At 44.5% G+C, this 25,523-nt stretch overlaps 1 protein-coding gene across 1 annotated transcript in view; it reads right to left on the bottom strand.

Annotated features, from left to right (window-relative positions):
- Window positions 1–501: 501 nt before the first annotated feature.
- The window catches only part of LOC133360300 (mucin-2-like), a 38,469-nt gene continuing 13,447 nt past the window's right edge, over window positions 502–25,523 (bottom strand). Inside the window, exons 10-30 of the mRNA XM_061578944.1 lie at window positions 24,155–24,293; window positions 23,163–23,273; window positions 22,563–22,629; window positions 22,000–22,137; window positions 21,099–21,260; window positions 20,066–20,160; window positions 18,292–18,418; window positions 17,363–17,645; window positions 16,747–16,796; window positions 16,161–16,264; window positions 15,454–15,605; window positions 13,820–13,958; window positions 13,454–13,558; window positions 12,092–12,268; window positions 11,300–11,542; window positions 10,995–11,151; window positions 9,153–9,284; window positions 7,848–7,989; window positions 5,583–5,623; window positions 1,232–3,363; window positions 502–525 (exon numbers count right to left, since the gene is read on the bottom strand). Of these exons, the coding sequence (XP_061434928.1) occupies window positions 502–525; window positions 1,232–3,363; window positions 5,583–5,623; window positions 7,848–7,989; window positions 9,153–9,284; window positions 10,995–11,151; window positions 11,300–11,542; window positions 12,092–12,268; window positions 13,454–13,558; window positions 13,820–13,958; window positions 15,454–15,605; window positions 16,161–16,264; window positions 16,747–16,796; window positions 17,363–17,645; window positions 18,292–18,418; window positions 20,066–20,160; window positions 21,099–21,260; window positions 22,000–22,137; window positions 22,563–22,629; window positions 23,163–23,273; window positions 24,155–24,293 (4,720 nt within the window). The remainder of the gene's footprint in view (window positions 526–1,231; window positions 3,364–5,582; window positions 5,624–7,847; window positions 7,990–9,152; window positions 9,285–10,994; window positions 11,152–11,299; window positions 11,543–12,091; window positions 12,269–13,453; window positions 13,559–13,819; window positions 13,959–15,453; window positions 15,606–16,160; window positions 16,265–16,746; window positions 16,797–17,362; window positions 17,646–18,291; window positions 18,419–20,065; window positions 20,161–21,098; window positions 21,261–21,999; window positions 22,138–22,562; window positions 22,630–23,162; window positions 23,274–24,154; window positions 24,294–25,523) is intronic.

Raw genomic sequence — 25,523 nt, forward strand, 5'->3', positions numbered from 1 at the left:
GTGTTGTTGTGGGTGGGGGTGTAGTTGTTGATTCGGTTATTGAGGTGGTTGATGGAGGTGCTGTTGTGGGTGGGGGTGTAGTTGTTGATTCGGTTATTGAGGTGGTTGATGGAGGTGTTGTTGTGGGTGGGGGTGTAGTTGTTGATTCGGTTATTGAGGTGGTTGATGGAGGTGCTGTTGTGGGTGGGGGTGTAGTTGATTCGGTTATTGAGGTGGTTGATGGAGGTGCTGTTGTGGGTGGGGGTGTAGTTGTTGATTCGGTTGAGGTGGTTGATGGAGGTGCTGTTGATGGAGGTGCTGTTGTGGGTGGGGGTGTAGTTGTTGATTCGGTTATTGAGGTGGTAGATGGAGGTGCTGTTGTGGGTGGGGGTGTAGTTGTTGATTCGGTTATTGAGGTGGTTGATGGAGGTGTTGTTGTGGGTGGGGGTGTGGTTGTTGATTCGGTTATTGAGGTGGTTGATGGAGGTGTTGTTGTGGGTGGAGGTGTAGTTGTTGATTCGGTTATTGAGGTGGTAGATGGAGGTGCTGTTGTGGGTGGGGGTGTAGTTGTTGATTCGGTTATTGAGGTGGTTAATGGAGGTGTTGTTGTGGGTGGGGGTGTAGTTGTTGATTCGGTTATTGAGGTGGTTGATGGAGGTGCTGTTGTGGGTGGGGGTGTAGTTGATTCGGTTATTGAGGTGGTTGATGGAGGTGCTGTTGTGGGTGGAGGTGTAGTTGTTGATTCGGTTATTAAGGTGGTTGATGGAGGTGCTGTTGATGGAGGTGCTGTTGTGGGTGGGGGTGTAGTTGTTGATTCGGTTATTGAGGTGGTAGATGGAGGTGCTGTTGTGGGTGGGGGTGTAGTTGTTGATTCGGTTATTGAGGTGGTTGATGGAGGTGTTGTTGTGGGTGGGGGTGTGGTTGTTGATTCGGTTATTGAGGTGGTTGATGGAGGTGTTGTTGTGGGTGGAGGTGTAGTTGTTGATTCGGTTATTGAGGTGGTAGATGGAGGTGCTGTTGTGGGTGGGGGTGTAGTTGTTGATTCGGTGGTTATTGAGGTGGTTGATGGAGGTGTTGTTGTGGGTGGGGGTGTAGTTGTTGATTCGGTGGTTATTGAGGTGGTAGATGGAGGTGCTGTTGTGGGTGGGGGTGTAGTTGTTGATTCGGTGGTTATTGAGGTGGTTGATGGAGGTGTTGTTGTGGGTGGGGGTGTAGTTGTTGATTCGGTTATTGAGGTGGTAGATGGAGGTGCTGTTGTGGGTGGGGGTGTAGTTGTTGATTCGGTGGTTATTGAGGTGGTAGATGGAGGTGCTGTTGTGGGTGGGGGTGTAGTTGTTGATTCGGTTATTGAGGTGGTAGATGGAGGTGCTGTTGTGGGTGGGGGTGTAGTTGTTGATTCGGTGGTTATTGAGGTGGTTGATGGAGGTGTTGTTGTGGGTGGGGGTGTAGTTGTTGATTCGGTGGTTATTGAGGTGGTAGATGGAGGTGCTGTTGTGGATGGTATAGTTGTTGGTGTGGTAATTGTTGGTGGACAGCACACTCGGATCTCATAGTTTTTACATCCTCCACTGTACGGATCCTGCAATTCTTCCAAGCACAGGAGCCCTTCGTTGACATCACACGTGATGCCAGTCCCCGTGTCTGACAAATTCGCTTCTTCATAACCTATTGCCCGACAATCTATGCGGGTGGGAACACCGATCTCACAGATGGCATGTCCTGTCTTCTCCTGGTAGTGAGCATACGTCTCATTGTCATTCGATGGAGTATTATCATTGGGGTAGTCAATGCTGTGCCATGATGCCCACATGCATTCAATTGTTGTTGATTCGGTGGTAATTGAGGTGCTCGATGGAGGTGCTGTTGTGGTTGGGGGTGTAGTTGTTGATTCTGTGGTTATTGAGGTGGTAAATGGAGGTGTTGTTGTGGGTGGGGGTGTTGATTCGGTGATTACTGAGGTGGTAGACGGAGGTACTGTTGTGGGTGGGGGTGTAGTTGTTGATTCGGTGATTATTGAGGTGGTAGATGGAGGTGATGTTGTGGGTGGTGGCGTAGTTGTTGATTCGGTGATTATTGAGGTGGTTGATGGAGGTGCTGTTGATGGAGGTGCTGTTGTGGGTGGGGGTGTAGTTGTTGATTCGGTTATTGAGGTGGTAGATGGAGGTGCTGTTGTGGGTGGGGGTGTAGTTGTTGATTCGGTGGTTATTGAGGTGGTTGATGGAGGTGTTGTTGTGGGTGGGGGTTTAGTTGTTGATTCGGTGGTTATTGAGGTGGTAGATGGAGGTGCTGTTGTGGGTGGGGGTGTAGTTGTTGATTCGGTTATTGAGGTGGTAGATGGAGGTGCTGTTGTGGGTGGGGGTGTAGTTGTTGATTCGGTTATTGAGGTGGTAGATGGAGGTGCTGTTGTGGGTGGGGGTGTAGTTGTTGATTCGGTGGTTATTGCGGTGGTTGATGGAGGTGTTGTTGTGGGTGGGGGTGTAGTTGTTGATTCGGTGGTAATTGAGGTGCTCGATGGAGGTGCTGTTGTGGTTGGGGGTGTAGTTGTTGATTCTGTGGTTATTGAGGTGGTAAATGGAGGTGTTGTTGTGGTTGGGGGTGTAGTTGTTGATTCGGTGATTACTGAGGTGGTTGATGGAGGTGTTGTTGTGGGTGGGGGTGTAGTTGTTGATTCGGTTATTGAGGTGGTTGATGGAGGTGCTGTTGTGGGTGGGGGTGTAGTTGTTGATTCGGTTATTGAGGTGGTTGATGGAGGTGCTGTTGTGGGTGGGGGTGTAGTTGTTGATTCGGTGGTTATTGAGGTCGTAGATGGAGGTGCTGTTGTGGATGGTATAGTTGTTGGCGTGGTAATTGTTGAGTGGTAATCTCCCAGTGGACAGCACACTCGGATCTCATAGTTTTTACATCCTCCTCTGTACGGATCCTGCAATTCTTCCAAGCACAGGAGGCCTTCTTTGACATCACACGTGACGCCAGTCCCCGTGTCTGAAAAATTTGCTTCTTCATAACCTATTGCCCGACAATCTATGTGCATGGGAACACCGGTCCTACAGATGGCATGTCCTGTCTTCTCCTGGTAGTGAGCATACGTCTCATTGTCATTTGGTGGATTATTATCATTGGGGTAGTCAATGCTGTCCCATGATGTCCAGATGCATCTAAGTGTTGTGGATGGGGGCATAGTTGTTGATTCTATGGTTATTGAGGTGGTTGATGGAGTTCCTATTGTGGATGATTCTGTGGTGAGTGCAGAAGCTGATAAAGATGGTGATCTAGTTGTTGACTCGCTGGTAGTTGAGATAGTTGTTGGAGGAACTGTTGAGGATGAGGTTGTAGTTGTTGATTCTGTGGTTGTTGCAGTAATAGTAGTCGTGGTTTGTGGACACCCTATATAACAAAAGTAAAACAACCATGTTATTAGATTAAACACTTTTTTTAAACACTGCATTGAAACTCATGCTGCTAACCATAAGGGCAACATTGCACGTCATTTACAAACAACCCCTTTCTTAATGTGTATGCGAGAGAACACAACTCTCAACTTCTCATACTTGAAGCTCAAGAGTTCATCTTGCCCAGTGATGTTGTACTGCTGCACCCTAATCCCAGAATGGCTCTTACATTGTCTGACCACCTGGTTTCAGAAAGTATTATTGTTACAGTGGACATGACCTTCAAGGTCCACTTCAATAGTCTCATGATCACCACCATGTGGCTTTAGCTCTTTCCCTTGGTCGCCAACCTATGGGTATCACTTCTACACTCGTCTAGGTAACCTGCCCAATTCCACAGTGCAAGTGTTCTCCCCGTCAGACTTTTCTTGATTATATCTAAAATACTCTACTATGTTTTTATTTGAACCAAATTGCTTCACATATCATGATTAAAAAAAACTCTGAGCACTTAAATGATACGCCTCAGCAACATCATCCGCAAGCATGGGGTCGACTTTCACACGTAGGTTCATGACACCAAACTTCACCATTCTGCCTCCAGCATTGATTTCAGAGCTATAGAAGTGCTGTTCGACTGTTTATCAAATTTATATTATTTGATGAGCTCGAAATTTATTAAGTTAAATGTCAGAAAAACAGGAGCTATTATTTTTGATTCTCAACAGCATTTTATGGATCCTCATCCCCATTGTCCACAAACTTGGCATCCTTCTGAAAACTGTGCTGAGCTTCCTTCCCCACAACTGCTCAGTTACTAAGACTACATTTTTCCACCTCCACAAGATTGCCTGTCCATACCTCACCCCTGCTACTGCTGCTGAAACCCTGGTCCATGCTTTCGTCACATCAAGGCTAGATTTCTTGCAGCATTTCTCAATAAACTATAGATACATTTTGCTTTAAAGCTTTCGTGACTGCAGGGATTCATATTCTTGGTTCTTTTGGTAAAGTAACGTAGAAGGGAAATAATAAAATAAGAATTTCTTGTTTTATATTGTTATTATTTTATTATTTCCCTTCTACGTGACTTTACCGAAGCAACCAAGAATATAAACTACAGATAGTCTAAAATGCCACAGACTGGGTGCTTTACCCAACCAATATTGTGCTCCCATCACCCCAGTCCTGGACTCGCTTCACCGGCTTCCTATTAACAAGCGTGTGAAAAACAAGATCCTTGCCCTCGCATTTAAATCCATCAATGGCCTTGCCCCTCCCTAAGTCTGGAACCTTCACTTTGACCTTTATGGACCTAAAATAAACTTTGACAAGCCTAATAAAATCAGAATCCACAACAGTCTGGCTGGCTGCGCAAATTCAACAACTGAGCTAAACTTCCGTGCTACAATTCGTAAAAAAAAATCATGAATAGGCCTTCCAGCTGACTTTCGAACTTAACACATGGATTAACACATGGTGTCATCTGAATTCCATCTCTACATCTCAACAAATGTCTAACAAGAAAGTTGAAACGTTTGAAATCTCAAACAGGGTACTGTAAAAACCAGACAAATAAAAAGCAAGCAAAAATTAAATAGGTGATATGTTATAAAGAAAACAGGCAAGTAGTTTAGGGGCAGAGAACACGAGCCAACCAAATGCTAGCCCTACATCTAACCCCAAACAACTATCCCACCAGGCACTAGTACAGTACTAACCATCCTACTAACCCTAACAAGAAAACCAACGACCAAGCCGAACCATAACCAACTATTCAAACATTACACGAGAAAAAGCCTTCCTAATGATCCTGACCCTAACCATAACCCTACCTCCAGCACTTCACCAGGGTGAATTTCATGTTTTTGTTTGTTTTTCAATTTTCACAATTATAGTGCACATATGTGCCTTTAATAAAACAGGAAATACTCTGATTTGTCGGAAAAAAATAGCTAAATAAAAAAATGTATTCGGGATTTTGTTATAGAGGAAAGCAAGGGATGAAATGCACTGGATGGAATCAGCTCTGAATCTTGATCTTGCTGCTACATCTATGCTTCCCCACCTTCACTAACCTGTGCTGACCAGTGTGATAAAGTATGGTCACACAATAACCACAATCTGCATGCTGTGGGGAGTGGCTTGAAAAATTTACATGTATATTTACCACCTTGGGGATCATTCTATGGTGGAATGTACGGTTGTGCTTACCTGGGATAATTGTGCAGGAAATGCCGTCGATTGTACAGGAACTGATGGGAAAACACAGACCCATGTTAATAGCGTACAAGCGACAAACGGGACTGAGAGCAAATGCAAGCACAACTCTGCCACCTCGCTCAGGCTCATTTTGAGGGGTAGAAATGTGTTATCAAGTCAAATTCTCTGTGACATGCTGCTTGATTGATCACATATTGATTGATCACAGGAGGTCATGGGTTAGATCCCGACCCTGACGTCTGTTTCTTTGGAGTTTTCATATTCCCCTTATGATCGCGTGGATTTTTCTCTGGGTCCTCCAGTTTTTCTCTCCACATTCAGAAACGTGCGTTTAGAGTATTTGGCTGCTAAAATTTTCCAAATAATGAAAGCCACTCAGTTGAGCTATATGTGGCCAGGATGCTCCTGGAAAAGAGCTATGTAGCTCAGTGGGCATTACCTGGTCAAATAAAAAAAAGTTATAGTAGTACATCATAATCATCTAAGCTGTATTCGTTGTAAGTGTGGAAAGGGGCCTTGGTTCAAGCAAGGCTGACTGCCGATGAGACGATGAATATCAAAACCAGACCAGTTTGTTTGCATTGAACCAATGCTGCTGATAAGATGCACTACCAGAAGGCCGTGCGGCTGATTGGATGTGCAAAAATTACATACTTTTTTTACGTGGGAAGGCCTTATTTATTTTGTATGTTTTAGGGATGAGTTTCAGATAAAAAAATTTCAATGTCGGATTTTTTGCCGCAATTTCAAATTTTATTTTTACGACACTTTTTACTGGAAAAGTACGAAAGCAATGATATGGAAGTGCTTTATTCTCCTTTGATGTCACGTTTTCAGGTTAATCCAAAAGAAAAATATTTGCATCATGAGATATTTCATATCTAGGCCTAATTTTCAGTGATATCAGATTCATAAAAAATTGTTAAAAGATCTGTCGTATAAATGTATCTTTGAAATAATTATCTGATTTCCTCCCAGAAGCAAAAATGTTCACAATCTATAAAAATAAAAGTAAAAAATTGTCTGTTTGTGGGTTTGTTTGTGGGTCTGTGTCTGTTCGCACGCTTGCGAACGATTCGCCTCTCCAACGGTGGGGTTTACGGAAAAAAGAAAATAGCCAGGTACCAAGCCGTAAGCCCCGCGGTGAGCAAGCGCTATTCCTTTTTCACATCTGTCAACTTAAAAAATGTGTAATTATCGATTTAGTGGGTTTTTTCGCGCTTATTTATTTATTTATGACGCGCGCACGACCATACCAACTCACGCGCCTTTGGTGGGGGGGACGGCCCATGCCAAGTCGCACGCCTTCAGTGGGAGTGACGGGGACATTTTCTTTCGCGTTAAAAATGCTATAAAGATACACTAAACGCTGACGTTAATTCTTCACTGTGTGATGTCCCCCGCCACCCCAATGCATGCAGTTATTACTACTATACAGTCGCTAGATGCTACCGCTATATGCCGTAGATTTTACTGCAGAGCGGCCGGGGAGATCGTGGCTGGGGGGGGGGGGTCAGGGGGTAGCAGCCCAGCCCCAGCCTGCCAAGGTGCCACCTCAGCCGGCTGGACAATCTAGGCGAGGCCGGAGGCTCTGCACGGGACTACGCCTCACCACGCCACTCTGTCAGGTGAGTACTTTGTGCTATAGAGTCAATAAATACTGCTAAAGAGTCAGCATGTACTACTGTAGTGATAGCAGGTACCACCACAATCGGTATGCACTGCTGTAATCATAGCAGGTACCACCACAGTCAGTATGCACTGCTGTAATCATAGCAGGTACCACCACAGTCAGTATGCACTGCTGTTAGATTTTGTAGTTTTGAAATATTTTAAAAAACCCGGCAATGCCGGGTACTTCCCGCTAGTTTGTACATATCTGTATGTATGCATTTTCCATGTATGTATGTATGTATGTCAAGATAATGCCTCCTTTTATCAATGAATGCAATTCCTTTTGAAAGTTTATGATATGCAGTTCATGTGAATGAGTTCCAAATTATGAAAATAAATTCCTTTGACCAGTTAATTGGCTTATCGGCCCCGGCAATGCTCATCTGCTCTACCATTTACAACAGTTGAACTTAATAGCTGTATCGCCATCTCTTGGCAACGTCACAGACCAGTGGGTTTGGAATTTCACAAATCTCTCTGTGATCCACTAAGTTTTGTCTCCGAAGCGCTGGATCACACAGGCGTACGCCACCACACTGAACAAGGCCGGCTGCAAGCGCTATGCGTGAACTGCGGGCTCACCAGATTTCGCACGGGTTATTGCTTGGAATCCTGTCGTTAGCCTTGTAGGTGGTTCCGTTAGAGACGCAGTCACACTGCTCCACGCAGGTCATGCTACTCTCGTTCAGGAACGGCCGATCACTCGGGCAGGTCGGGTAGCAGCCTGCAGAGGTGGGGAGGTCACGGTGCACATTAGAATCGGTTATTAAGATCGCTCACGATACATTGAATCGCGTGAATGAGTTTCAATCGTTCGAACACTTTATGGATTTCTCATGAAAAATAAATGCTGCTGTGGTGTTACGGTTAGCACACTAAATGAAACAGACGACACAAATCAGATGATAAAAATTACAGGAACCAGAATGCACTTTTAAATCAAATATTTACACATATGGTGTCATCACAGGGTCACATGGGAGCCAACATGCTGCATGATTAGAACCCGATTCAAAATTCGATTTACTGTGTGGTTGACGATGGAGACATTGGCTTAATTTTATCAAGAACCAGACCAGAGAGAAGATTCTCTGATATCGAGTCAATGGTTAAAACACAGTTTAAATGGCTGCATTTCTGGAGCAGTGCCTGGTCTGAGGTTGGTTGAAAATTTATTTCCACCGATTTTTGGATTTTATATTCTTTAAATAGTAGATTTACTATACTTCTGACATATAAAAAAACGCCTTTCTGCCCCACATATTAATTATGCTCACAATGTCAGAGGAACGCAAATATGCATTTCCATGGGACAGCCAGCCAACTCAATGATTTTTTTTATTTTATTTCTGTGCAGGCCACAATATGAAAGATAACTAAAGTTTCACTTTAGAAAAAACATTTCCATGACTTTCCAAGTTACTTGAGTTACCACGTGAGCTGAGCAGGTCTTTCCTAGACGTGTTTCTGAGTAAGACTTTCCGAGATATAATTGCGAGTCAAAGGTCAAGACCACGTTGATGACAAATAAATTATTAAATTGAAAACAAAATTCTATGTTTCTGCTAATGTTACATACTTGGTTATGTATTTCTTCTCTATCTGAATTCTAACATAGGGAATGCAAGCTAGCCTGTGAAGCAAGACCCACCCGGAATATTTGGGTGGCAGCCCTAATTGGAGGAAAATTTTAATTGACCAAATACAATCCAGAAACGCGCCACCGGGACGGCAACTCGAATTCACGCTTGAGTTATGTGGCTCGTGGAGACGCGGAAGTACTGTAGGGTTTTATCTAAAACATGGCACATGCCAAACCGTCCACATGAGAAGAGGCATCTGCGATCAATAAATGTGGTTTCACGGGAACCCAAGAAGTGGCTTCACCTTCCAGCGGGGGCAGGTTAGCGGTACAGATGGCATTCCTGTTGGTGCAGGAGCGCTGGCAGCCCCGGCCACACTCCCGGTAATGCCACTCGCACTGATCCTCATCCTTGTTGTACAAGTCACAGCCAAGCGCTGTGGAAGATAAATTGCACACGTACAGACAAACACACGAGTGATTAAACACATACACATAAATGAAGAAATGGGAACACACAAATACGTAAGTGAATGAACACGCCTACATATGAACACAAACGTACGTCAATGAACACACATAAACGTGAAGACATATACGTATAAAGACAAAAAATACCCATATACCTATGCAAGCCAACATGGTACTCAAGGGGGTGGTGTGATAAGGACTTCGCCAGATCACCTGTGCCTCCCCAATGCCAATGTTATACGCCTTACCATGTAATCATTTAAGACTGAGTCGATTTAAAGGAGGCTCATGACCAGTTCAGATAATCATCACTGATATTGGCCATGAGTCGGAATCTAACTCGGGTTTCCAATTATCGTAATGCAGTGCATTGACCACTGCAGTACCACTCGCTGCACACAGACACATATGTATGACAATGCATTCACATACACCTTCATACACATGTAGGTAAATACGTGCAAGTACACTCACACATGTACATGAATAAACACCAGAGAGCACACGGGTGTATATAAACACATACCAATGTAGAAACATGGACTCACATATGTAAACAGAGCAATACGTTTGTAGTTGCAGATACATACAGATGCACAAAAATACAAGGAACCCCTATTTAACCATATAGACTGAAGGAGAAAGTGCCAGGAGTGAGCAACTGGGAAAGCCCAATTTATGCTCTATAGTTGCAGTCAGGCACGCCTTATAATGCATCCCCGTGCATTTAATGTGTTCAACATTTCACAATAAATTTTCTTGAAAGCTTTGCTTTAAATGGGCAGCATAGTTGTACTGACTAAGCCAATCGTATACATATATTTTGTAGGAAAGACACTCCAGTGCCTTCCCCCATTTGTCCATTTTTCCCATCATGGTCCATTTACAAGAAAATGTTAAAACCCCCTGCATTAGAATCTTATAATGACGTGCCTAACAGTGATTTTGAAGGTTGTTTCTCAATCATTAACATAAGCTACGACTATCCAATGCTGGAAGAAGGCCTCCCCTCGCCGTTGCCATCTGTCACGGTCTTCAAATCAATCTAGTTCTTGCACACGAGCTGATTGTATCGCTCCATCTCCGCAGTAGATGTGCTCTCAGTCACATTCCTTCCTTTGGCTGCCACTGCATCATTATTCTCAGCTACTGGTCATCATCCCTTCAGCAACATGTTCTGCCCAAGCCCACTTACATTTCTTGGCAGTCAATATTGTCCCTAACTTACGTTTGGTTCTCCAATCCATGTGTTCTTCTTTCTGTCTCAGTTTAATTCCAAGCATGCACCTCTCCATACGTGCCAACAATGTATTGATAAAATTCTGATAATAATGCTCCTCCCCGGTGGCTTAAGACTTTTTATGACTGAATGTAACATCAACATACCTCATTTCGCTCAAAACTGCTTTGAGCTTTATCAGGTAGTGAACTCGTAATTAAGTAATGAATTTTTTTAAAAATGTACGTGATGGTTGTTTTTGCATAGTTCTAAGTGAACATCCTGATACCACCAACTGGCGACACGTGGGAATCTGATTCAGCTACAGTTGGTCGGCTAAAACCTGGCGTTGGATTGGTACTCTGAACTCTGACTTTCTATCAGCTCCGCAGAGCCACCCGGACACCTCTATTTGTACTATTCTGTGTCATAGCCGCTGGGTGTGGTGGCTACTCACGGCACAGGTCCGGTGTCCTCCAGCGTAGGCACACGCCCGCCGAGCCGCACGCTTGTGCGTACGACGCTAGCGCCGTGCACAGGCAGTGGCAGTCGCCACCAGTGTCACAACCGCAAGAGTCGCGCACGCACGCAGTGTAGTAGGGCAGGTACTCGACCTGAAAATAAACACACAATAACACAATAATACGAATGTGAGCATGCACAAAGGCAAATACACACACACCAACGTGTGACCACACACACAAATGCACACGTGCACGCAGAAGTAAATGAACATGCACACACGCAGACACACACACGTACCATGTTGTGACACTGCTTGAACACCCCATCCTTGAGTACGGAGCACTGCTTGTGTGCCCAGCTCTCACGATGGTGGTTTATGGTGCACGGGTCGGACACTCGCGAAAGGTCAGGGCACCCAGAGCCGGACTCCTTCCAGCCAGCGGCAAACTCGGGAGCGCTCGCTGCCACCGAGCCCGTGCGCGTCACAAAATCGTTGGCCACCTTGCCATCGTAGTCTCCGCAAAGGCCACACACGTGACCCTGTGGGGAAATTCACAGGGGTCACGCTCGCACAGTGCTCACCTCCAATCCTCCCGATCCCTCCACTGGCTCCCAATCCCAGATCTTCAAGATCCTCCATGGACTAAACCCTGCCTGTCTCTTGGCTCTCGTTTCACTTTACTGCCCTCCATGCACTCTCCTACCAAGCTCTACTCATTTTACTTTACTTCCCTCCATGCACTATGCTGCTCCAGCAACCTAGTCTTTCTGTCGAAACTCCCAGCCAACTTTCGTTCAGTGGGAAGTCACTCATTCTTCTATGCTGCCCTAGCGGTTAGAACTCCCTTTCTTCAGCCATCCGTGCTGTCAACTCCCTGATCCTGTTCAAGTCCAGCTTAAAACCTCCGTGATATTTGCTTAGTGTGTCTGACTTTAAGTAAGAGACACTCAGAACCCAGGATCTTAGTGGTACCGGCCCAACTTCTGGGATGTGGAGTTAGCTCCCTGAGTGACACACGGTCGTCTCTGTGGCCAGTGACTCCCCAACTACCGGCTAAAGCCATTCCAAGTGACTGATCTCTCCTGTACCTTGAGCTGTGGGTTCACGTGAACGGACACGGCCGTGTGACCATCCCAGATGACCGTGACCCCGAGCGACGTCTCCACCACAGTGTAGATGCCCATGCGGCGCACGTGGAATGGCGACCCCGGCAAATCCAGCGAACTCCCCTTTACGGTTCCGTCCGTCAACACCAGCTCGTCAGCCTTTGAGGACACAGCATGAGCAGTGCGGTTGAGTTTCTGAGGTTATACGGCCAGTTAGACCATCGCCGCTTTGTGCCATGAGATTAAAAATGAATTTGGAACTTTGAAGACCAGTAGGACCCACCATGTTAAAGAACAGCCGAAGGAAGAATATAGCAGAGTTACCTCTGAGAGCCATTCAGGTGAGCTCTATTCCACATGGCAGGGGGCAGCAATTCTCACCTGCTCTGTCACTGGGAGTAATGTTTGTTGCATGGCAATCAAACTGATATTTTTTTAATTCTCAGATCTGTAATGTAGGCAATTGAAGTGCAACATCTAATTTTATGTGATGAGGTTTTTTTGTGCAGTTATATTATGAATGGGCAGAAAACATCAACTCATGAATTTTCAAAACCCAGTTTTATCAGAGGCGACTGCCCATTTTCAAAAGCAGGATTTCAGCAGTGCCAGCACAGTGCTCTGACCTTTAAGCAACCAGACCCCATCAGTTTTGTTGGGCATACAAATTTATATATTAAGCTCCCGGGCAGTAAGAATATTTTTTACGTAAATTGATGATACTTTAAAGATGTGGGTAATAATTGGCATAATCATAAATGCAATTTTACTTGAGCATAGCATGTCCACCAATTAGCACATGCTATTCGGATATAGATAATTTTTCTGCTTTTTTTGGCAAGGGAAGAATTCTCAAAAAAAGACCACATGTACCTTAGAGGTCTGCCCATGCTACAGATCAACTCACATGACCCTCACCCCTTCACAAAGGCTTATGAATTAGGGCTGCAAACTTGTTTCATGCATTGCGATATTGTAAATAGTAAGCCAGATATGCATTACTGGCGCAGATAAATAAAATTATCGGATCAAAAGTAAAGCTGTTTTTGTAAGTTTGACCTCATTCACGTAAACCACGTGAGCTTTCAAAGGACAGCTCCTTCACTCAAGTTGGTGGAACAATCTAGATCCCCAAACATACATACACGCAGATTAGCCATTTAGTTGTCGTTACCTTGAGGTTAATGGAATGAACGCTATAGAACAAAAGTGACTTTGTTACATTCCTGAAGATGACACCTTTAAGATGCACCAAAATGGAATAAAATTTTGAATCATATTGCGACCCCAAATCATGACAATATATTCAATACAGAATTTTTTTTCTTTAAATTCTACCCTTACCCCGACGAAAAAGTGAACTTTCTTGGAGCAGGTGGTGCCTGTGGTTCCACACGGCTCATTCTCAGTGGTGATTCGAAATGAGCCACTGCTGTTCCCACAGGAATCCTGCAAGAAAAACAACAAAGTGGTTGCAGAGCATAGGGTTAAGCAACAAATATATCATGGATGAAAAATAGAAGCCACGCAGATATACTCACGAAATACACACACAGGTGGTATATTAATAAGAGGCCGTGATGAGCCTCTATGTGAGTGTTTCTCAACTCCAGTCCTCACGACCCACCACGGAAAAGCTTCCCAACCATCAGATGCACGCAGGGTGCAGTGGATTAATTTGCATATGACTAAAACATATTGACAGCGCACCTGGCTCAGGATGTACTGGCAGGACCCGTCGAAGACATACTGCTTCCCGTCGAAGGTCGTGTGGTGGCCCTCTCCGTACACGAAACACAGGCCCTGGCAGACCTTGGACGTGCAGCTCCATTGTGCGTTCATGCACGTGCTGGACGAGACAACCCACGCGCGATCGTAGCATGGTGAGAGGTCACCACCATACTCTTAGTTCTTTCGGTAAAGTCACGTAGGTAAAAAAATGAAATAAAAATTAATAAAAATAAAACAATAAAATCACGACGTTTCGGAAGCAACACAAGTCTCCGTCATCAGGTGTGACCGTCACAGCCAGATTTGCTGCATCAAGTGAGGCAGGGATTCAAGATGCAAGCTCTTAAATACAAGTTAAGGGGGGAGGAGAAGGGGGGAGGAGCTTATCAGAATGTGGTAGCCAATGAATGGAACGTATCGGGAGGGGGGGGCGGGGCTAAAAGAGGGCACGAGGTACTCGTGGGCGTCGTCAACGTGGACGTGTTTGTGCGCAAGTCACTGTGGATGCACATGATAGAAAAAAAACGAAAATGCCCATGTTTATACCAGTGTTGGCTGACAATAAAGAGAGTACTGTTAAACGTTGGGGATATTAACACTCGGTAAAGTAAAATAGTGCCTGTCAGATAAGATGGTCCAAAAATGTGTAGTTAAATCTTTTTTGCATGGTTGATAACATCTTTCCAATGATTACTAAGTTTGTACCCATCATCACGGTTGAAATTATGTCTATGTTTGTATATCTGAATGGCTTCGTGTACAAACCTTTGATGGTAGCCAGAGGGTTTGCAGAGCACCTTAGTCTCGGAAAAAACAATATCATGATCGGAAACGGCGGAAGACTCAATTTTGCCGTGTTTGAAATCTGACTTGTGCTCGCGGACACGATCAGAGACATGACGTTTCGTTTCCCCAATGTAACAGTCACCACAGCTGCAACTCAGTTTATAGACTCCAGGGTATTGCAAGTCAGGGATGACATCCTTCACAGATGGAATTACCACCACCTTTTGTGTTAGGCCAAGATGATTGCGGCCATAGATGAGGAGCAAGGAAAGCAGTCTAAAGCACTACTGTCTCTAACCATAATGGTCTCTAGCAATAACCTCTAAACCCTAAACCCACATCCTAAAACCCTAACCAATAACAATATAACATACCCCTCACCCCTAAATCATCAATCCTAACCCCGGGCCTGTTGGTAATTTTGCTGTGCCCTCATACTATGGACCTTTGTACCTCAACCGTCCGTGCTGTCTGCTCCACACCCCTGTACAAATGCAGGCTCAAGACCAATTATGTTCCTCTGAGTGACTGCCGCTCTCTATAATATATATTCCCGGTTTCACTACTCCATAATTGAGATGTGACACTAATGACCTACACCGACGCCGACCACTGCTGTGTGACAGTGCGGTCCTGGCGTCGGTCGAGTGGGTGGTCAAGGTCGGCATCGTTTGAACGTCGAGGTCGTGCAAGGTGACACCGACCTTGACCAATGTTTTCCCCGTTTCTACTGCCCACACAACTACCAGTCCAAGATATTGCTGCTGTGGGGGGTGGGGGGGAGCACAAAGATGCACATTGGAAAAGGGCAACTGCGGACTGCTCACCATTTGTTGCACAGCTGGGTAATGGTGTCTCCGGGGTTGTAGTGCCGCCCGTTGTGTTCGCAGGTGCATTGCTCCTCACTCACGCAGTTGCCGTTGTGATCCACAAGCAACCCGCCGGGGCACACGCAGCCCGACACGCAGCCCGGGCTATACTGCACGCACGGGAGGGTGCCACACAGGTGTCGGTCGAGCCTTCTCCAGCGCAACGCACTGTTGTCATCGTGATCATTGTTATCATCATGATGATCATCCGTTTCAATGAAGACGCAACCCAAAAACAGCTATTATATTCACACTCGCTTTTCCCGACTAGTTTTGGTAGCGGGGTTTGACTCATACTTCCTTTATCATGAGACAATGCCCTTCTCTGGGACAATGCCCTTCTCTGTCCCACTGCTCTTGATAGATATGGTGATCAAGGACTACGAACCAAGAGTATCATGATGGCCTAAACCATCGTAAGACAAAGTTCTGCTGTATTTAGCCTGAGGTCAGTAGTTCTGCTTCAATAATTATTCAAATATTGTCGCTATACACCCAGGCCATGTTCTGGGTAAACTAGCACCAGCTTAAAGTTTAATTTGTGCGGTACTATGTTTCACCACAGCATTGTTACATATTTCCTTCCAGATGTATTGTTACTACTGATGGCTATAAGAGGCCTTTATTTGACTGTCGGGTTGGTTGCACTTTCAACGGACACTTACGCATATTGAATGTGGATTAGCACAGGTTCTTTGACAGGCAGCACTGCCTTCACTCGATCCGTCACTGCAGTTGTGGTAAGTCATCGGGCCTTCGCATGTGTTCCCTGAACGCACACGCACAAACACACAACACAGGTTCTTTAAAAATCAAGATTTGCAGATAATAAAGTCGTGACATATTATGAAGTTAACTCAAAACATAGCTTTGTGTAGTCAATACAATGATCCATATTTGTTTTTTGGTATGGCCACAATCTTGTCATAAATCAACTGCTTGGCCAAACCCAAGAACAAATATTGATTGAAATATTGATTATTGTGAAATTAACTACCATTGGCAGGACAGATCCAAATGTGGCAAGTGCCCAATTTTGTCAGCGTACTATACATTTTCTATATATTGTATATTTGTTATAATGCTGTGCTCATGAATGTCATCAAAAGTGCTGCTTCCTACCCCTCTTCAAGTCCAGGCTCAAGATCTTACTTTTAACTTTTGCCTACGGTTGACTGCCTCTATCTATAAAATAAATGTTGTTTCTGCAGTGTCTTAAGAAGGACAATAATAGCAACAAGAGTAGCTCACCAGATATGGGGGAAAGTCCAAAGCAGTGAAGTTCCCCACCCGTGCACAGACTAGGGGGCAAACAATGAAGCAAAGATGCATTGCGTGAGTAGACATCCTTGGTCTTATCAAATATAACATTAATCATCATCATCAACATTATCACTATATAAATACATGACAGCTTTTGTGCAAATAACCTGACATTTCTCCTGAATTCTTAATAAAAACCCAGCAATGACTAACTCCTTCTGCTGGGGGGTGTGAATTGGTGCTGGCGGACAAAAGATACCAAATGGCGTGGATACAGGCGTCGTGTATATAGCACGACCATGAAAGACATGTCTGAAGTCGTGTTAAAATAAACCATTTTTTTTAGTAACGTGCCCATGACACTTGACTCGGCTAAAAAGTAAAATGATTGCTCTGCAACTACTAAAGTGCATATATGTGGAGTAGCGAACGTTTCAGCCGTGAGGCACTTAATACGCCAAATACATTTACCCGACCCAGACTGCTGCTCTGGGATAAGAGTGGTCGAGGTCGCGCAAGACAACGTTGACGTCAAAAACGACCGCGGCCAATGTCGCCCACCACGAGTGTGGAATGCACACGCTGGCACAACGCTGGTTCATACCACTGCGTGTCGTGCAGATCAACGGTCACCCCTGCCCGGATCACGTCCCCGCTCATCTCCGAGTAGCAGGGGCAATCGCTCTTGAGCACACACACGCCGTGCTCGTCGTCGTACAGCCCCGCGCCGCACACGCAGCCCTCCACGGGGGAAGGGGATGGCAGCTCGAACGGCGGGGGGCGCACCCCCCGACACACTTCGCGGGACGCGCGGCACGACGCGGAGCCGCACTCGGGCGCCGCGTAGCTGAACTCGTGGCTGATGGGGCAGTTCTCGGCGTCGAGGCCTGTGGACGGTTCACGGTGATGACAGAGAGAGAGGTGAGGCGAGAGTGAGTAGCAAAGGAGGTTTGTGAATTGAAGGGTGCGTGAATTGAGGTAGGTGTGTATATTGAGTTGGATGACGGTATGAAAGATAGAGCCCTCCTAATAGTACTTATGGTGTCGATACATACATTGGTTACGTGTTCTGGGCTGTCCAACATACGTTTTCATTTATGAGAAAAAAGGACTTTAAAGTTACAGAATCAGACATGGAAACATAGCACTCTAGTGACATCACTGTGATTCCATCACTAATATCACTGACAATCGTTCGAATATGACTCCACTAAAGTAATGGAACTCTAACTCACTTTGGTGGCACACTTGACGATTTCTGGCATGCGATTTCGATGCTATGATTAACTTAGTGATTGGAAAAATACATTCAAATTACAAATTACTCGAGGAAATATAATTTAGATATAAATGACCAATAACTGGTTCTTGTATAACTTACATATAAATTGACAAACGTTATGAGCTGTGTAATTTAGGTACCCAATGACAAACTAAAAATGTAATTACATTACATATTTAAATTAAATGTCATTTACATTTCGCCCATCTCTGAACTCACTGCCCTGGCGTCACCCGTGCGGCTGTGCTTACTGCAGATGTCGCTCCTCCAGCCGACGAGGACGACGCCATGAGCGGCGCACGCGTACGCGTATGCCGAGAGTGCAGCGCACAGGCACGGCTCCGGATACGAGCAGCTGCACGTATCGTACTTGCAGCGCTGCACAGGTGGTGTGTAGGCAGACAGACAGATAAACAAACGGGCGTTGAGATAGAGAGATGGATGGATGGACAGACGGAATTATAAATGGACGAATGGGCAAAGAGAGGAGGGACAGAAGGATAGATGATCGATTGGGCAGATCAAGACAAACAGATGAAGAAATGGACATATACACAAATGGATACACAGACGGTGAGACAAACAAAAACAGATAAATGGACAGTCAATTAGATAGATAGACAAATGGGCATACCAAAATATGGATATTTGATCTCATCATAAGTACCATTTTTATCTAATGAGAGGGTGTCAAGTATGTGGCCATCACGAGCAGTAGCCCATCATTCTTCTCCAGACAATAAACCCACATTGTGGAAAGTAGGAAATCCGCTTTTGACTTGGCTGGAAAGACGGAGCCAATTGGGTGTATGTGGTACAGGAGGACATGGAAATGAGGGGACTTACCAGTGGCTGATACCAGTAGTGTTAATATCTACCTAATATCTAAAAAGCTAAGCAGGTTTGAGCCTGAATAGTACTTTAATAGGTGACTTGCATGCACAAACAGGTTTTTACATTGGATCTGGGGCTACGCGGTGAACAGCAGAAGGCTTTGCAGGAAAACCCATTGTTGTACTGTACTTCCATGCTTTCCCGTCCATACTCTCTGCTTTCACCAACCCACACTGACCCACGTGGTGACATATGTCTAAATAACCCCCATGACCCATATGGCATGGTGAGGCCCTTATCTAGCACAGTTGGCTACGTAATGTGCGAAATACGTACGTACATACATGCATGATAAACCCCATAGGAAACTGCGCTCTGTTTGCTGGAGTTTGGTTGGGGCAAGTGGAAAAGTGCTGCTCCTACTTTGTGGACCAGAGGTCACTTGAAGGGATCTCAGAGGTACTTCTGTGATGTCTAATTCCATGAACCGTTTTCTAACACTGAACGAGTCACAGCTCTGTGGATTATTCATCTTACTACATGACACTGCTCATACAATCAGGATATCATTGAGTAAGAAGACGAAAATACAGGCAGTCCCCGGGTTACGGAAAATCCGACTTAAGGAAATTCAACTTTACGGAAATGCTCCCAAAAAGCGTGTAAAAAAATAGAGTATGTACTGTGTATCTGTGTGTGTTTGTGTGTGTATGTATGTGTGCGTGTGTAGAGAGCCTACTCCACCTTTGTGTGCGTGTATGTGTGTGTGTATGTGAAGTCTAGACCTAGCCAATGCACGGTAAACATTCGGAAGTGACTGCTTTCTGTTAACAATTAATATTAAAATCAACAATTGGATACAGTATATGTTCCATTAGTTTAATAATGGGTAGTGGTAGGGTAGATATTCGATGCAATGAAAGAATCATAGGAAGTGCAGAGTGTATGTACAGCGATAGGATACTAGGAGTGATAGAAAACGGACGACAGCGAGATACGGTACTGAGAGAAAATGGTAAGGGAGGCACAATTATTTCCAGCTATGGGATTTTATCTTGATTTTTGGGGAAAATTGTTCAGTTTCCGACATGAAAAATTCGGGTTACGGATATTTCTCAGGAACCTAACCCTTCCGTAACCTGGGGACTGCCTGTAAATATATTGTTAATCATCACGCAAAGGGGAACGTACCATGTAATATTCATCTGCAGAAACCACACTGTGGCAGGTAGAGAATGGACCGTCATTATCCATCAGAAGGCCACAATGTGTTTTGGCGTATTCATCTGAAAGATAAGAAACACACAAGCTCAGAGAGTGTAGCCTTTGAGATGTCGGGCCACTGCCCGAAACGTTAGCTGGGCATGGTGGTCCACATGTGCAATCCATAGCTATGGAGGCAAGGGCTGGTAAAATCACATATTGAAGTTCAAACACTTGCTCAGTTGCAAGGTGGTCAGGAGATGGCAAGTGCAAGGATATGCGCTGCCCTCTAGAAATTGCTAAGTGTGTGAGGGAACCAGGTGGTTTAGGGAGAGGGCCATTACCGTCAGAGTACTGAGTCAGCACCACTGAGTTCCTGAGTTCAAATCAGGGTTTCAGTCAGCCGTCCATATGCCAGGTTCTTAAATGCAGCAGGTTAATGAACTCAACTATATGGAAAAACCATTAAAAATATTTTCCCAATAATTTAAATGTTTACAGTTATGGGAACACTTCTACATTTGTTTAATTTGCATGCATATGTGAATAAAATGAATTGAAGTAATGTTCGAAATAATTCTGCGTCACATTCAATAAGCTTTTTTCTTTGATGGGTGATTGACTCCTTTCTATGAGAGCTCCATGTTGAAATCCATTCTTATTTTGCGAACAGCCAATGATCAAATCACCAAGAATGCACCTGATTTCGACAGATCTCGAAAGTTGATCAGAGTTTAGTCTGGGAAGTGCTTGGATAGACAACCACGATGCATAAGACGTGCAATAAGCTGTGGGGCTATGCAGTGGGCAGCAGAGGGCAGTACCGCAAAATGCATTGTCATAATATCTATCTATATCCCTCCAACTTCCACTAACAAGTGTGGTCAAAAATAGTCAAATACCTCCCACAATGATATATACAGCGTGAGGAGGCCCTCATCCAGCAATAAAGTGAATATGACAGCGTGGCATTGGTCGGTCACACATGTGCTGTGAGCTGTGTCGCCATGAAGCGTCTCACTGTTGGTGATGTACACCGAGCACGGGTCCATGGTGACCTCATCGCGGTCCGGGCACGTCGCCTGAGCCTTCCACACGTTACAGAAGGTTGCCGCTGTCGCGTCCACGATGCCGGAATGTGTGAAGTCGTCACCGGTTACTTCGTTGAAATTTCCGCACAGCCCTGTTAAATTGTCACAAGATGTCATTTAAGAGGTGGTTTGGGTGGTTTCATAATGATCGTGTGTCGGAGCAAGAAGCCAACACTGCAAAATCTTAAGTTCAAATGCGGGTACCAACTGTGATGGAACCGTTTTCATGAACACAGGGCCATACTCATCTCTGTTGTTGGCCCTGGCCCTGTGGTTGATAATTCCACATTTCTATGACATGGGCCATTCCATTCATATGACAACAGTTGCATTCCCGTGCAGTGCTGCTGTTAGTTTCATCATCCCCATATGGATAATGTTGAGCTGATTGAACCCTGACCCGGGATGTGAGCTTACATTTGTCCAACGGTTAAGGTGGGTTCACACTGGATCACTCAACTCAATGTAACGGGATGAAACAGGTACTTAGGCCTCACTTTAGTGATGTCACGGAATTGTAATGTTAGTGCACAGCTTAATTCGCTAGGTTGAACGTGTCGGAAGAATAAGTGAACCGACAACCAATCAGAGTTGGGGTGGCACAAAGGAGGGCAGCCAAGGGCAGCACGCGGCCATCATGTAATGAATGAGCAATCATCACAAACAATGTTGTCATTATTTATAGAGTGGCGCTAAAAAGTATTTTTGACATTAAAACTCGACACACGTATAATATCAAAAAAATCCCCGAAATACTGATAACATGTTTTTTTTAAACTGAAGAAAACATCAATGCAGCATACGGAAGAACAGAGCTTGAGACACACATACCACACGTTTTGTTGTGATACGCGGTGGCCGCGGTAATGTACAGCTGCATCAGGGGCTTTAGCTGAACTCGCAGGCGCAAGCCAAAGTTAGTTTCCGCACGGAGGTAGAAGGACGACTCTTGCACGACGGTCAAGGATGCTGAAAGAAATAGACATGAGACCAACAGTGCATGCCAAGCTGTAATGAAATGCACGCAAACATTCACATCATAAGGTGGACCATCTGCAAAACAAGCAGTGATGATCAGAAGTTTGAATCAGTGTTTAGTTATGAAGCTTAGGCATTTAACACATATTTAAAGACAAATTCATGCTGCCTGAGTAAATGATCTAAACAATGATTGTAGATTAACTATCATGGAATAGTTTATTTGTGTAATTGCAGACAGACTTAATATGTCATCATTTCTATACATTCACAAAGCAGCGACTTATACTTGTCAAAACACTTTTATGTAATTGTTTTTAATATCTGTAATGTGTTGAGTTCTGTGGATTGAAAATGGTTGATTTAAGAGGGCAGGTGTAAAATGGATTGCAAAAACTGTCAATCACAAGGCTTACCCGACACAAATGGAAGAGGCACCTTATTCTCATGCACGAGCACATCCCCTGATGCCTTGAACACAACCTGAAACAATAATAATCGCTTGTAGTTATTGAAAAGCAATATGGTTATATCAGGGTTGTCACTAACAATATAGTAATCAATCAACAGTATTTTATTACGTATTCGTTGCTTTTAAAACTGATTAGAAATATACTAAGTTCAACCCAATGATTTCTTTATTTCACTTTTTGGGTCTTTATTTTTCTTTTGAGTTATATTGTTTGTGTCAGAGAACAGCCATGGAAGATTATAACTACGTTTGAACACCCTTTAAAAGCCTCTTCATCCAGACTATGAGCATCATTTTTACATGCTCTGAAAAGTGTTTGTTCAAATTGAAAACACAAGTTTCACTTGATATTTATGTGTGTGCAGTCATTGTTCTTCAGTGAGACCAGAGATTTGCTCATTAGCTCAATATATCTATGCCTCAAACTGTCTCTCTCTGCTCATGCCCTCCCCTTGGATTAAGGCAGCTTGTACTCTTAGAATGCATGCAAACGCACACACACTCAATCACGCGCATCTGGGTGTACATGCCCACACACACTCACCGTTCTTATGCCATCGATGTAGAGGATAACACTATTGAGACACGTCTTAGAATCTCGCCCCTCGCACTTGGTTAACTCTCCCAGTACGGAGAACTTGTTGCCAGTGCAGTCCTAAAAATATTGAGGTCACAGAGCAGAAGGTTCGAGGTCACTGAATTGGAAAAAGCTGTACATATATGACGAATGTCCATTATGTTATGCCTCCTATTTTCTTTCTCAATAACTATCTTTAGAAAAAAATACATTACAATTATACATTGCATATACTCATGGGAATGTAATGAACATGTCTATGCATATGCACCAATGTGAAACCATGAAGGCCTACCCAAGCTGTCGCCATCCCTAATATTGCTACATTGCAATAATCCATCTAACTGCTGAACACGAGCAGATTGTATTGATCCATCTCTCCGCAGTTGATATCCTGTTGGGAGTGCTCTCTCCTTTGTAAAAAAAGTCACATTCCTGGCAATGTCCGTTCTTCATAGAACCTCTCCTTTTGTTTTTATGCCAGTGTTGAGTTTTATTTTGTTAATTGTACTTTTGCACCACTTCCAATGCATCATCACCAAATAATGTATGCTCTTTGTTCGTCTCGACCACACTGGCCATCGTTCCATTCTAGTGACGTATCCTGCCCACTTACCTTTCTTCAGTCAAAATTATGTCTCTAACTTGCGTACGTTCTCTAACCCGTGTGGTTAATATTTCTATCTCTAAATGTAATTCCATGAATGCACCCTCTCCATGCATCTTTGTGTAGTTTTTAGCTTTAGTCTATTTTCTTCATCAATTATCATGTTTCTGAGCCATGTCACAGCAGGTAATATACAATGACCTCAATGGAATATGGGATATTGGATTTGCATATAGAGTTGTAACACTGGCTCAAAATGATTCATTAGATCGTGGAGAAGAGGGTGAAATTCGTTACATCTCAAGCTCACGCTGCCACATGCGCCAATGTATTACAAATGCAGTTTCGGTACCGTTGTGAGGGTGTAGAAGCAGTCCCCGTGGAATCTGTACGTCTTGCTGTCGAAGGTCGAGAAATAGGAGCCGCCCAGGATCTTGCACGTCCCGTAGCAGGGGCGGCTGTCGCAATTCCACTGACCCTGCTCGCAAGTGCTGAGTCGGCAAAGGCGGTGGCACAATGATTAGAATGATAAACCCACAAGTGGCAGGTGGTGAGGGATAATGGGGGCTTCGCCCCGCAAACCTATTTAGCTTGCATTTAAACACAGCCTGTACAATAAAACCTCTAGAAGCCACTCCATGAAAGAGCACAAGATCACCACGAGCAAGGCATGTGGTAAACCACAGTGCGGTGCCCTATGTGCTGTTCCAACACTCGACACTTTTGCAAGTGATATCTTTATCTGGTAAAATAGCACCAGCAGCCACCTTTGTGCCACATGGTTAGATAAAGTGTAATTTTATAATCTAGTGGTTCCAAAGATATTTTAAGAAATGTATCATCTGATCGATCACAAATAAAATTGAAATATAAGCCCCCAAAATTACTTATGTTGAATGGCATTAAAAAGTTCATACGTTAAAAATGCACACGGAAACACTAAACTAATTCGTTGGTGAGATTGCGTTGCCAGTGGTGCGTGGTGGTCGTAAGTGGTGGGAATCAGGTTTCAAGTAGGAATCTGTGTGGGTGGCCTTCCTGTAGACAGAATGTCCCAAAGATCCATCAGGTCTCCTCTCAAACAGCACATCCAAGAATGGTAGTTTGCCATCTTTCTCCACTTCCACTTCCATGGTGAATCTGAGTCTCCGTTGGACAACCCTGCGAATGTTGAGGAAGGCGGTGTTTTTTAAGCTTGAGCTGCTGTCATTCAGATAGGCTTAATGCAGGCGATGTTTTTCGTCAAGGAGTGCTTGGACTTCTGCATCGTTCTCATCAAACCGATCTTGATGTGTACGTATGGGCACACCAAGTGATTCAAGGGCTGTAGAATACAACACGGTCTTGAGAGCAGTCCAGTCTGCCTCAGCGTCTGTATGCTCGAAGCTTAGAGACTCCAGGTGATGGTATAGAGCCTCAACAAAGGCCAGTCTGGTGTGTTCCTGTTAAAGGCGAGTGATGTTAAGACGCTTTACAAGTCTTTTTCCTTGTGGGAGTCTGGGAGGCTTAATCCGGATGTTAAGTTTGGAGATGATGAGACGATGGTCAGTCCAACATTCAGCACCACACATTGCCTTGGTCACCCTGACATCGTGCCGGTCGCTCCTCCTCATGATGACGTAGTCAATCAAGTGCCAGTGGTGTGAACGAGGATGCATCCATGAAGTTTTCTTGCGCTTTAGTAGTTGGAATATCGTGTTGGTGATGAGGTCAAATTCAGA

Source organism: Lethenteron reissneri, chromosome 68, assembly GCF_015708825.2.
Source record: "Lethenteron reissneri isolate LAM-NWPU_2019-01 chromosome 68, ASM1570882v1, whole genome shotgun sequence".
In the NCBI taxonomy this organism is placed as follows: domain Eukaryota; kingdom Metazoa; phylum Chordata; class Hyperoartia; order Petromyzontiformes; family Petromyzontidae; genus Lethenteron; species Lethenteron reissneri.